The sequence below is a fragment of the Coturnix japonica genome, chromosome 14, assembly GCF_001577835.2.
Source record: "Coturnix japonica isolate 7356 chromosome 14, Coturnix japonica 2.1, whole genome shotgun sequence".
Taxonomy (NCBI): Eukaryota; Metazoa; Chordata; class Aves; order Galliformes; family Phasianidae; genus Coturnix; species Coturnix japonica.
In genome coordinates, this window is record NC_029529.1 from 11,532,648 (window position 1) to 11,544,650 (window position 12,003).

General features: G+C 57.6%; 2 protein-coding genes across 7 annotated transcripts in view; both read left to right on the plus strand.

Annotated features, from left to right (window-relative positions):
- RHOT2 (ras homolog family member T2) overlaps positions 1-8,950 on the plus strand; it is a 12,434-nt gene extending 3,484 nt beyond the window's left edge. For 2 of the 6 annotated variants that reach the window (XM_032447713.1, XM_032447712.1), the window contains 14 exons: positions 189-241; positions 789-897; positions 1,345-1,446; positions 1,903-2,001; positions 2,117-2,225; positions 2,506-2,626; positions 3,438-3,522; positions 4,498-4,643; positions 4,748-4,848; positions 4,919-5,049; positions 5,337-5,537; positions 5,753-5,875; positions 6,097-6,299; positions 7,488-8,947. In XM_032447713.1, the coding sequence (XP_032303604.1) occupies positions 189-241; positions 789-897; positions 1,345-1,446; positions 1,903-2,001; positions 2,117-2,225; positions 2,506-2,626; positions 3,438-3,522; positions 4,498-4,643; positions 4,748-4,848; positions 4,919-5,049; positions 5,337-5,537; positions 5,753-5,875; positions 6,097-6,299; positions 7,488-7,605 (1,701 nt within the window). In that variant the 3' untranslated portion in view covers positions 7,606-8,947. Of the gene's footprint in view, positions 1-188; positions 242-788; positions 898-1,344; positions 1,447-1,902; positions 2,002-2,112; positions 2,226-2,505; positions 2,627-3,437; positions 3,523-4,497; positions 4,644-4,747; positions 4,849-4,918; positions 5,050-5,336; positions 5,538-5,752; positions 5,876-6,096; positions 6,300-7,487 lie in introns of those variants that run through there. The other 4 variants (XM_015877204.2, XM_015877205.2, XM_032447714.1 and 1 more) reach the window with 3 other exon arrangements.
- A 1,216-nt stretch (positions 8,951-10,166) lies between these two features.
- Positions 10,167-12,003, plus strand: part of RHBDL1 (rhomboid like 1) — a 4,969-nt gene continuing 3,132 nt past the window's right edge. Inside the window, 2 exon segments of the mRNA XM_032447725.1 lie at positions 10,167-10,366; positions 11,761-12,003. Of these exon segments, the coding sequence (XP_032303616.1) occupies positions 10,328-10,366; positions 11,761-12,003 (282 nt within the window). The 5' untranslated portion in view covers positions 10,167-10,327.

The following is a 12,003-nucleotide window of genomic DNA, read 5'->3' on the forward strand; positions in this document are numbered from 1 at the left end:
GGCAACAGGCCTGTCACATCCTTCTGCTGGCTTACAGCATCCCTGGGTATGCTCTGCCTGCTGGTGCGGGGGAATGCTGGGGAGCAGATGGCTGCAGGGCCCTGCTGACAGCCACGTCGTGTGTGTTGGGAGCTGCCTCTCCCTCCCCAGCCTGCTCTCACAGGTCTTTCTCTGTACTTGCCTTGCAGATTCGCACAAAATGGATCCCCATGGTGAACGGAGGAGCTGAAAAGGGTGCCAGGTACTGTGGGCAGAACTGGGTGATTCTGGAGGTTGCAGGGCCCTCACTGCCTTTGTTGCTGGTGGAGGTTGCTCACACTGAGCCAGCTGTGCAACTGGTGCCTAAACCACTTGCAGCGGAAGAATGTGGGAGCTTTTCTTCCTTGTGGGTCTAGCTGAGTCAGAGGGTCACGGGAGAAGGTTTCCCCCCTCCCCTCCCACCTTAATGTCGCACTGGCAAGACAAGAAGAGGAGGCTGCTAAGGGAGGATGGCAGAGCAGAAGTCATAAGCTGCACGTGGGTCGTTTAGGCAGAAGGCTGCTGTGTTTGGATTATAAGCTCCTGAACATATTGCTGCTGGGTGAAAGCGTAATCAGGATCAGGCAGTCTGTTCCTCCAGATGGATGCTCCCAGCCGTAGGAAGCAGGAAAGCTGTTCTGGACCTTGCAGAGGAAGGCAGGGAGGCTCCCTGGGTGGCTGTACAGCAACACATGCAGCTGGAGCACAGCTGAGGCTGGCAGAGGGGTGGCCCCACTCGTGTTCTCTGACCTGCCATCTTTCTCCCCCAGGATCCCCATTATTTTAGTTGGAAACAAGTCTGACCTGCAGATGGGGAGCTCCATGGAAGTCATCCTGCCCATCATGAACCAGTTCTCAGAGATTGAGACCTGTGTGGAGGTGAGGGAACTGAGTGTTTCTGACAAGCCTCTGTGAGGGGTAAGGAGCACATGACTGTTGTGGGCCAGGGGAGCCTTCGTGTTTGTGGGGGATATACCCTGCTAGTGTTGCTCAGCAGAACAACCTCAGTCTGGGTTTTCTTTGCTTTGCTTTCCACACAAAGAGTGGGTTTCAGTGTCTGCCCTGTCTAGGGGTAAATGGCATTGGAGCTGCATGCAGCCCATGTTGGGTCTGGGGCTGTGGAGTGAGAGCAACAAAGCCAGAGTGTGAACAGGTTTCCCTTTTGGTTTGGCTTTTGTTTGTTTTTTATTCCTGATGGTGGACAGAGATTGCTCTGTGCTTTGGTGCATTACTTGGAGGCTTGGAGAGCTCCTGTCAACCTCCTCCTCCCCACTGTCATAAGCCCATTGCCCACACACAGCATTGTGTCTTCCTTTGAATCCACAGTGCTCTGCCAAGAACCTCAAGAACATCTCTGAGCTCTTCTACTATGCCCAGAAAGCTGTGCTGCATCCCACGGCACCCCTCTATGACCCGGAGGAGAAGCAGGTAAGAAGCTGCTCACAGCTCCCAGAGGAGTCCTTGCCCACCTGTGGGGTCACAGAGCTCCAGGCTGCTGCTGTGCCTTTTATACCGGGAAGGATGTGGAGAGTTTGGGCCAAGGTAGCAAGAAGGGGAAAGCAGTACCCCTGGGGGGAGCCAACAGAGGAGGAAGGAGCCATCTTTCCCTGCTAAGTGCAGCCAGATGAGAATATACTGGCCAGAGATATCTGTGGGAGCCCTCATGCTCCAGTCTACGTGGTGGGGAAGGGTCCAAGGAAAACTTTCCCTGTAGGCTGTCGTGCTTCTGACTCCAGCTTCAGCATGTCTGTGGTGCTGGCCTACCTGAACCATGCTCTCAGCCATTGCAGGAAGGGCTCTGTGCCTTTGGACTTTGGGAGGCAGAAGAAAGAGTCACAATAAATATAGTGCCCTGATTTTGTTCCCATGATTGGTCCCTTGCAGCTGAGACCTGCGTGTTCAAGAGCGTTGACCCGGATTTTCAACCTCTCAGACCAAGATAACAACCAGATCCTCAGTGATGATGAACTCAACTACTTTCAGGTAGGGTTGGCTGTGGAGCTGTAGTATCTCGCGATCCTTCTTGGATGCCAATGAGACAGAGGGTTCTGCTGTCCATATGCTGGCTCATGATGACCTTCTTTCTCTTGGGAGGTAGAAGTCCTGCTTTGGAAACCCATTGGCTCCACAGGCCTTGGAGGATGTGAAGATGGTTGTATGGAAGAACACCACAGATGGAGTGCAGGACAATGGCCTGACGTTAAATGGTAACAGCATGGGGACTCTGCTCCTTAACTGCAAGGAATGGATGGATCCACCTCCTTCAGCGTTCGCAAAGGGGCTCTGTGCTCAGCCTGAACCTACTAGATCTTGATCCAAGCCTAATTAGTCCCCCTTGTCAAAGCAAACTTGAGCCTGCTATGGCCATGTAAAGCTCTCTGTCCAAGCACCGTTTTCCTAGTGGATGCATAGTCCTGAGATGTGGATCCCTAAGGCTGAGTCCCAGTCTGGCCCCACTGTTTGAGCTGCCTGATCTCTCCCCCACAGGCTTCCTCTTCCTCAACACACTCTTCATCCAGAGGGGTCGGCATGAGACCACATGGACTATCCTTCGCCGCTTTGGCTACGATGACGAGCTGGAGCTGACAGAAGACTATCTGTACCCACAGTGCGTATCCTGGCATGGAGTGGGGCAGGCAGGGTGTGACAACCCTGTGGTGTACAATTCAGTGTCCTGGCATCTGCTGTATTGCTCAGCTGAAGCTGTACCCTGAACTTATGGTCATGTTTATGCTCCTCACCTTTCCTATGGTCATGAGCTGGGAACAGGGGGGTTGGCAACAGTGTGAAGGCCTTGAAGCTGTTAACTGTGCTGTTGGCTGTGGTGTAGGTGGGCAAAGAACAGAGTGAATAAGGCTTGTCCCTGACTTGCGTTGACATCAACAAGGGACTTTTGAAGGCTGTTCTGTCTCTGCTTGAGCTGAGCTGTCAGGAGCCGTGAGCAGTCAGCATAGCCTTCCTGGCTGATTCTGCAGCTGCTGTCTCTTCTCTGCTCCCTGCCACCCTGGAAGTGGTGATCTGGCAGTAATGAAAAGCTTTGGCTGTGAGCTGCCTCATCTTCTCTCCAGAGAGCAGGCAATGGAGGAAGACAACAGGGCCTGTGCTGATGGAAAGCAGTGTGTCTAGAGCTGTGCCCTTCTGCAGCCCTGAGTGTGAGGCTAAACAAAGGCCTTGTCAGCTCCTGATCTGCTGGGTGATGCAGATGTATTGAGGGGAGCCTGCTCTGCACACTCAGCACCTTCTCCCTAAAGCCAGGGAGCAGCCAGGCCTCGGGACAACCACTGGCCTTGGGCAGGGAGGGACTGGGGAGCTGTGTGCTCCGGCTGAGATGTGGCTTTGCAGAGGACCCACTGACACACTGCCCTTCGTTCAGGGAGCAAGGAGGTGTTGGAGCTGCTCACTTGGGTCTCTCCTGGCAGGTTCCGCCTGCCCCCTGGCTGCTCCACGGAGCTCAACCACCTGGGCTACCAGTTCCTGCAGCGGCTCTTCGAGAAGCATGACAAGGTGTGCAGTGCGCCGTGTAGCTTCTTGCTGAGGCTTTTGGTGGTTGCAGTGAGCTGCAGGTACCTGACTGTAGCTGCACGTCAGGGCCATGGGATTGAGATTAGCACCCTTGTCCAAAGAGCACGTGGTAACGTGTGGGTCTTCAGGATCTGAGCTGGCATCAGCCCTGCTATGTGACCATCTGTAGCACACGGGTTGGTAGGGAAAGTGAACAGAGCTGCTGGTCTGCAGCCACAAACCAAGCAGAAGTATCCACACAGTTGGCAGCCCCGTGGAAGGGATGCTGGGCTGCAGAGGGAGAAATAAGGCGATTAATTGGTACCATACTCTGTCTCTTCGGAGAGTGAGAGAAGGGGATGTCTCGGATCTGCATGCATCTGATGAAATTATGTACATGTTGGTGTACATCTGGGGTATGGTGGCTCCATGAGTGCTGTAGCACTGAGTTAAAACATGTCTGTGTGTGCCCACATACCAGCAGATCTTCTGTGATGGGGCCCTGTGGCATGCTACCCTGAGGCTGCTGTGTTGGCATGTGTTTGTCTGGAGGACTCAGCAATTGCTTGCAGGCCTCAGGCTGGTTTCCCTGCAGCACAGACCTGCAGCGTGGCAGGACCAGCAGCTCAGAGCTACAGGGTGCATGTGAACAGGTCCTTCCCAGTGGCAGGGCTGGCGGTGGCTCCAGTTTTAGTCACAGAACAGAATCCCTTCTGGCAGTGCCTGTTGGTTGTACAGTGATGAGTGTCCCTGGGGTTCAGGCTCTTTGCACAGTCACGCAGCTCTGGCCTTGCTTGCAGTTGATGTCTGCTATTGAAAGGATCCCTGTGTCATTCTGCAGCAGGAAATGAGTTGGCTTCATTGTGCCAGGACCCCTAGAGAGTGGTCCCTGACAGCGCTTGACGTGGCTGTATAGAGCTGCTATGTGCATGTAGGCTGTGTCCTGCCTCAGCTCCTGATTTCCACTTGTTTTGGCAGGACCAGGATGGTGCCCTCTCTCCTGCAGAGCTGCAGAACTTCTTCAGTGTCTTCCCCTGCATGCCCTGGGGCCCTGAGCTCTACAACACGGTATGCACCACTGATAAAGGCCTGCTTTCCCTGCATGGATTTCTCTGCCAGTGGACGTAAGCTCAGTCCCTCTCCCACGTTGTTAGTCCCGTCACGTAGTGTTTGCTGACCTTGTCAGCATCCCCCTGACCAGCTTCCCAATGCTGCTCTGTCTCTTCAGCCTCACAGCCTACCTGGATGTGCGGCACTGCCTGGAGTGCCTCGGCTACCTGGGCTACCCCATCCTCTCAGAGCAGGACTCCCAGACTCAGGCCCTCACAGGTACAGCACTGCCCTCACCTCCTGGCAGCTCGGTGTCCTCCTCGCACTCACCCACCCTTTCTCCTGCCAGTGACCCGGGAGAAGAGGATTGACCTGGAGAAAGGCCAGACCCAGAGAAATGTCTTCCTATGCAAGGTGCTGGGAGCCGGGGGTGCAGGCAAGTCTGCCTTCCTGCAGGCCTTCCTCGGCAGGAGCCTCGCGGTGAGTGGCTGCTCCCCTCTCTGGTGGAGCAGGAGGCAGAGCGTGAGGCCGCTGAGCAATCTGCTGTGTGCCAGCACCTCCCTGCCCTGGCCAGACCCAGCATCCCAGCACGGGGCTTTGTACCACCCCTCCACGCCGTGGCTCTTGCCCCTTTATTTTGCGTAAGGCTGTGGGTTCCCTCCCTCTGCTTATCCCAAGGATTCTCAGAGGCTGTTCCTTTCCTAATCTGACCAAGGTGATGCTGATTTTTTCCCTGCTCATTGCTAACGGCCCTTGTCTTGTGGCAGACTCTGGCTGGCTTTCAAGGGCAGTGGCTGTTAGACCGCAGGGATCAGAGCAGCGTGAAGTGCTCTCCCTCCCCTAAGCACTCTCCCTGCTGTCTGAGACGGTGTTTTCATCCATGGCAGGCTCAGAGGGAGAGCCCAGGAGAGCCATCTCTCTACGCGATCAATACTGTGCAGGTCAACGGCCAGGAAAAGTACCTTATAGTAAGTAGGGGGGGGAGCATTGCTGCCATGTCTGCCTGGGCACAGCAGCCAGCAGCAAGGCTGTACTCTGTCCACCCATATTGCATCAACACAGCACCCCTGTGCTGTGCTGGGCCTGTGGCTGTGTTACAGTGCATCATGTGTGTCGATTTGAGACCCAACCCCATCTCCTCACGGCAATGCTGTGTCCCCTGTCCCTTTGTTTCCTGCTCCAGCTGCACGAGGTCAGTGCTGAGACGCAGTTCACAAAGCCATCGGACGCAGCCTGCGACGTTGCCTGCTTGATGTATGACCTGAGTGACCCCAAATCCTTCAACTACTGTGCCAGTATTTATAAGGTGAGTGCAGGCACCCTGGAGGGCATCAGCCTTGAGTGGCAGCCCTGCATTTCCCAGCCTTCCCCTGCCCTACAGCTAGAGCCCACACCTCCAGGAGGCGCTGGTGCTAGCCGAGCCCTCCTTCCTTGGTCCCCTCTTGTCTGGGAAGCCCTTGTGATTCCCTCCCTGGAGATCCACAGGGCAGCGGCCAGTTGTTCACCCCTCACCTTCTCTGCCTGCAGCAACACTACATGGACAGCCAGATCCCCTGCGTTTTTGTGGCCTCCAAGACAGACCTGCCAGAAGCGAGCCAGCAGCCCGGGCTGTCCCCTGCTGAGTTCTGCTACAAGCACTGCCTCCCACCACCATTCCTCTTCTCCTGCCATGGCCAGGGCCCACCCAGCACTGCTGTCTACACCAAGCTGGCCACCGCCGCCACGTTCCCGTTAGTATCCGTGTTGCGGAGGGGGCTGTTGGCTGGGAGCTGAGGGCAGGAGGCTGCAGCTTGCCCTCCTTGCATTCCCTATGGTTTCTCCCAAGCTCTTGATATTGTCTGCTCAATGTGATTAATGGGAACAAAAGGGCCACTTTTTTCCCTGATCTGAGAGGGCGAAGAGAACTCGACTGTCTTCTGCCTTGTGCAGCCCTGTGGCAGATTTATTGGATAAGCTCTCATGGCAGGATCTTTGTTTTTTGAAGGCTGAGATAAAAAAGTGCTGAAAGGTGAGCAGCCAGCCTTGTGTGCCAGCGCCTGCAGGGAGGAGGTGGTGGCTGTTTTCTCCTGATCAAGTGGATCAGGAGCAGCAAAGAGATCAGAGGAGCAGGATCTCACATTGCTTTGGGAAGGAGCTGCTTCTGAAAGGGGCTGGGCAGCACAGTGGGGGCTCTGCCCTTCCCAGGAGAGCGTGCGGGTGCGTTGGAGGACAGGATGGGATTACCAGCGAGTGGTTTTCCCTTTAGCTTTTTCAACAAACAACTTTATTTTTAGAGCCAACACCTTTTTTTTTTTTTTTTCTTCCCCTCTGCAGTATTAAAATTTAAATATTCTTTCTATATCTTAGGGTATTTGGTATAAATAAATAACAGCGTAATGGAGGGCCAGGGATTGGCTGTTCTCCTCCCGATTTAGTAGAGAATGAATAATGGATACGTCTTTTCTCCTCGTAGAGGAGCACAGTGATGCAGGACAGCACGTGTTTAGGAAGGGAATGTGTACGATCAGAGGGCACAGGGCCCTTCCCTCACTGTCCCCAGGTCAGTGCCGTGGCTGCTGCTGATTTGCTCACCCCTGTGCCAGTGTCACTGCGGCCACTTCTGGGGCTCTCTGCACTTGGAGCTGTAAAAGCAGCCTGACCTAGAAAGGAAGATGAGCACCTCCTCGCTCGTACTAATTATTTAGATGTTGGTGTGCTATTTCAGGGCTGTGGGAGGGTGAAGCCTGCCTCCCTTCCACCAGCCATCATTGGGTTTGATGGTGATGCCGCGTGGTGGGTGCTCAGTGTATGGGGCTGCACCAGCACCATCGGATGGGGTTTAATCCCTAGAGCTGCACCACACCATCCCAAGAGCTGTCGGGCTCATTTGGACACTTGTTTCCTTTCACTCACCCCATCTCTTCTCTCTTCCCTTGCAGCCACCTGAACGCCGTGGAGCTGGGAGCTGCATCCTTTTGGCTCCGGGTGGCCCTGGGGGCTGCAGTCACCGCCCTGGTGGGGTTCACGCTGTACCGTGTGCTGGCCAAGAACAAGTGAGAGCTGCTCTCCGCCCCGACCTCCCTGTGCCACCGGCTCCCCGTCCTGAGTGATGCCCCATGAGGACCCGCTGGTCCCAGGTGGGAAATCCTCCTCCCCCAGCCTCAATTGCAAGGACCAGAGAAGCCAGAGTTCCCAGCACCAGCAGGATCGATCCTTGGCACCAGTCAGCCTCACCTCGCTGGCCCCTGGGCACCTCGCCTGTGTGGCAGCTGGGGGCCTCCTCCCTGGAAGCCAAAGGGATCACTCCCTTCTTTTATTCTGTTAATGATTTTTTTAACGTTTGTTTTTATGTTCACGCAGTTTCTCTGTCCATGGGTTGGGCACGTCCCTTCTGCAGGGGGCCCAGCTGGAGCCCTCAGTTCTGTAGGGTGATGCTCCTGGAGCCCTCAGGGCGTGCAGCAGTGCCAGCACTGAGGCTGTCAGGATTTCTGCCTGCTGCAGCAGTGCTGGACAGCTTTGGCCCTATAAGGCACACCCCCATCCCAAGTCCCTGTTTCCCAATAGCATTCCATCTGGATTTTGGCCCATCTGCCCTCCTCCCCTACCTACCTGTGTGTCCTTTCCCTCTCCCCCACAACTGCTGTTCCCAGTGCCAGAGAACACTACATGGGCTGAGGATGCCCTTTCCTGGCAGTGCCATCGTATGATCCTTGTCCTGCTGTTCCCTCTTGTGGGTCCCTGAGCGTTGCACCTCCTGGTACAACTGGAAGCTGTTTCTCCCCCATGCCCAGCTCCAGCCCATTGGCATTTCAGCCAGCATCAGTTTGGGGCTGCCCCTGTTCTCAGCATCCCAAAGAGTGATACCAGCCTGTGCTGCTCCCTCGGAGCTCCACACTCTACTCACCCCTACCCCTGGCTCCCAGCCCACTTCTGCTGTGCCAGGGGGAGCTCCTGGTGAAATAAGTGGCACTAGCTCTTAGGCTGCACTCAGGGTAGGCTTATTTACAGGCAGCTCGGGGCAGCACCGAGGGGCAGCCCGTTGTTTCTTTATCCCTTTGTCTATTTAAACTTTTACTGTAACCTGGAGCCAACAAGGGGTTGGAGAAGCCATGATTTGAGGGAAGCATCCTGCCGTGCTGCCCCCATCCCAGCAGTGACACTGATCCATCCAGAGCTGCTTTTGCCAGCCTGGGGTTCTCCCCTGGTACCCACAGGGTTGTGTCCTTGGGCTTTTCTATTCCCATTCCGTCCTGCTGCCCGCCAGGAGTGTGTCCATGGGGCAGAGTCCTGGAGCACAGGGATGTCCCTATGCCCCGCATTGCTCCGGGCCTGGCACGGCTGTTCTGTTTTAGTTTTGTTCTCTACAATGGAATAAATTTTTACACACCTTCCATTCACAGCCCTTATCCTGTCCCTGTGCTGTCCTTGGCCTGGGGGGGGTCCCCACAGCAGGGAGGAGTCCTGGGGGGGGGGGGCTGCCCACCCATCTGGGGTCAGTTATGGGGATTTAGGGTACAAATAGAAGCCTGGTTTGGATGAGGCCCTGGCCCTGCTTCCCAGCACGGTGCAGCGCTCAGCTCTGTGCCACCTCCTTCCCTGCTCCCGTTTCCTGGCGGCAGTTTTCCCTCAGCTATTTCTGTCTCTTCAGGCTCCATCACAAGCGTTGGGCACCAGGAACATGAGCTCAGTGCAGGAAAAGGATTTTCCCAGCGTCTCTCCAGGGCCTTAAAGCGGCTCCAGGGACAGTTCAACCACACGGAGCATCTCTCCCATGGGATGGGGACCTGGGGAGCTGCTGCTCGTGCTCAGGGGCTGGATGGGGCTGATGTGAGGGATCCTTTCAGGGCAGAGCAGGGTCCCCATGGTGGGGATGCAGCATCTACACGGTGCTGAGATGCTGGAGCCCAGACTGGGATGCAGATACTTGCACCAGGATGCAGGTTACTGGACAATGATGCAGATCCTGATGCTGATTCACATGTTCATACCAGGATGCTCATATCTGTACTGAGATGCAGGTTTCCATACCACAATGCAGATTCCCATTTCAGGATGCAGGTTGCCATAGAAAGATGTACAAACCCATACTGGGATGCTGGTAACATACTGGGATGGACACACATATACTGGGATGCACATACCTGTACCAGCAGCGGGATGCCGGTACCCATACAGGGATGCTGTTACCCATGCTGGGACACTAGTACCCACATCATGATGCCGGTCCCTATACTGGGATGCATGTGCCCATACCATGATGCCGGTCCCCATACTGGGATGCATGTGCCCATACCATGATGCTGGTCCCCATACTGGGACATGTTCCCCTTACCAACGCTGTTACCCACATCACGATACACAAACCCACATCAGATCCCTCAGGCTCCCGGTGCCGCCTCCCCCCCCGCAGCCCATCACTGGGGGTCGGTGCTGCGGGCGGGGCGGAGCGGCCGCTGCTCCCGGGGTGGCGGGGGGGAACAACGACGACACCGAGGCGGGGGGTGCGCGGCGAGGAGGGGGAGCGCTGCGCCGCGCGCTGCGGCGGGGGCGGCTCCGTTCGGCTTCGCTCCCTCCCCCGCCGCCGCCGCCGCCGCCGCCGCCGCCCCGCTGCCACCGGCGGCTCCCGGCGCACGCAGTTCGCTGCCGGGCCCGGCGCAACGCGGGGCTGGCTGGGAGAGCCGCCCCCCCCGCCGCCCCCCCCGCCGCCCGCTCCGCTCCCCTGCCCGGTTCGCCGGCCCCGGGCGCGGGGGAGCGGCGGAGCCCGGTGCCCGCCGGGTGCATGGACAGGAGCTCCCTGCTGCAGCTCATCCAGGAGCAGGTGAGAACAGGGGGGGGGGGCTCAGGGAGGAGGGGGGAGCGTGGTGCCCCGTGCCCCCATATCGCGTGTTCGTGCTGCCGCTGAGGCCGCGCAGCTCAGCTCACTTGTGGCCTCCCCCGGGATCCCTGAAGGACGGCGGGGTGCTGAGAGCCGAGGGCGTCGGATGGACCCCCCTCAAACCCGGCAGCCCCGCTGCGGGCTCGGAGCCCCGTGACCTGATTGCGGGAGCAGCGCTGCTGCGTAGCGCAGGGCAGGATCCGCCGCCGCCGCGATTCCGCTCGGTGCTGCCCGGCCCCGCAGCGCGGCACCTCCCGACCCACCCCGAGCGGAACCGGCAGCGTCGCCTCGGGCTGGGACGGGATTCATGGCGGGGTTCGCGCTGCCCCTCTCGCCCCCCGCTGCCTCCTTGACCTTGGGCGAGTCCCCCGCTCCCCGCTGGGCGCTGCGGTGTCGGGGTCACGCTGCTGCCCTGCAGCCCCTGGGCACGGGTGGGCTCCCCCCGGTCTGTGTGCAGGGAGATGCCCCCAGTCCATCAGTGGCTCCCAGTGCTCAGTGCATGAGAAGATGAGTGTTGGGTCCTGGTGTGGCACAGCACGTGGGATGTGTATGGTGGGGGGACAAGGGGCACCTGGTGCTCCCTGTCTCTGTGTGTTGGTGGTTGTTGTGATGCCGTGCACATCCTGCATCCAAACGTGCACCCCAACCCTACACCAACCCTGCACCCCAACTGTATACCCAACCCTTCACCTCAGCCCTACACCCAGTCCTGTACCTAAACCTACACCCAAACCTACACCTAACCCTACACCCACCCCTACATCCACCCTACACCCAACCCTACACCCACCCTACATCCATCCTACACCCAACCCTGTGCTCCCCACTCTGCACTCGCTGGATATGGGGTGTGGGGTGCCCAGTGGTGTTGGGTACCTACTGGTCACGGTTGTGTGGAGCATCCATTGGACAAGAGGTGCCCATTCGGTGTGGAGTGCTCCTGCACAGGTGCTTTGGAGCCTGGAAATGCAGGTGTATGAGAGCTGTGTGGGAGGAGAATAAGGAGGAGGAGGAGGAGGCTGTGCCAGCACCTCGCGTGTGTTTGGCTTCATGGCTCCCTGGCTGGCAGGCTGCTGGCGGCAGGGAAAAACTGAGTGGGAGAGTGGTGGCTGCGTGGCTCGTCGTGGGGATGGCACAGCTCCGTGAGTGACACAGCACAGAGTGTGTGTGTGTGTGTATAGGGGGGGTGGAGGCAAAGGGCAGGGGGTGGCAGCGATCTGAGGCTCCCAGCTGCTTCGGGATTCAGAATCCCATGTTGGGATGTAAGTTCCCATGTTGGGAAGCAGGTTCCTGTGGCAGGTTGTATCCTGGCCATTCCTGTGCTGTTCTCCCTGCAGCTTGACCCTGAAAACACCGGTTTCATCGGCGTGGAGACGTTTGCCAGCCTGGTGCACAGCCATGAGCTGCCCCTGGACCCCGCCAAGCTGGACATGCTGGTGGCCCTGGCACAGGGCAATGACGAAGGGCAGGTCTGCTATCAGGAGCTGGTAGACCTGGTCAGTGCTGGGGTGACGCGGCGGTGGGAGCGGGTGGGTGCCACCGTGTGTGGGGTGGGATGGGATGGGATGGGATGGGATGGG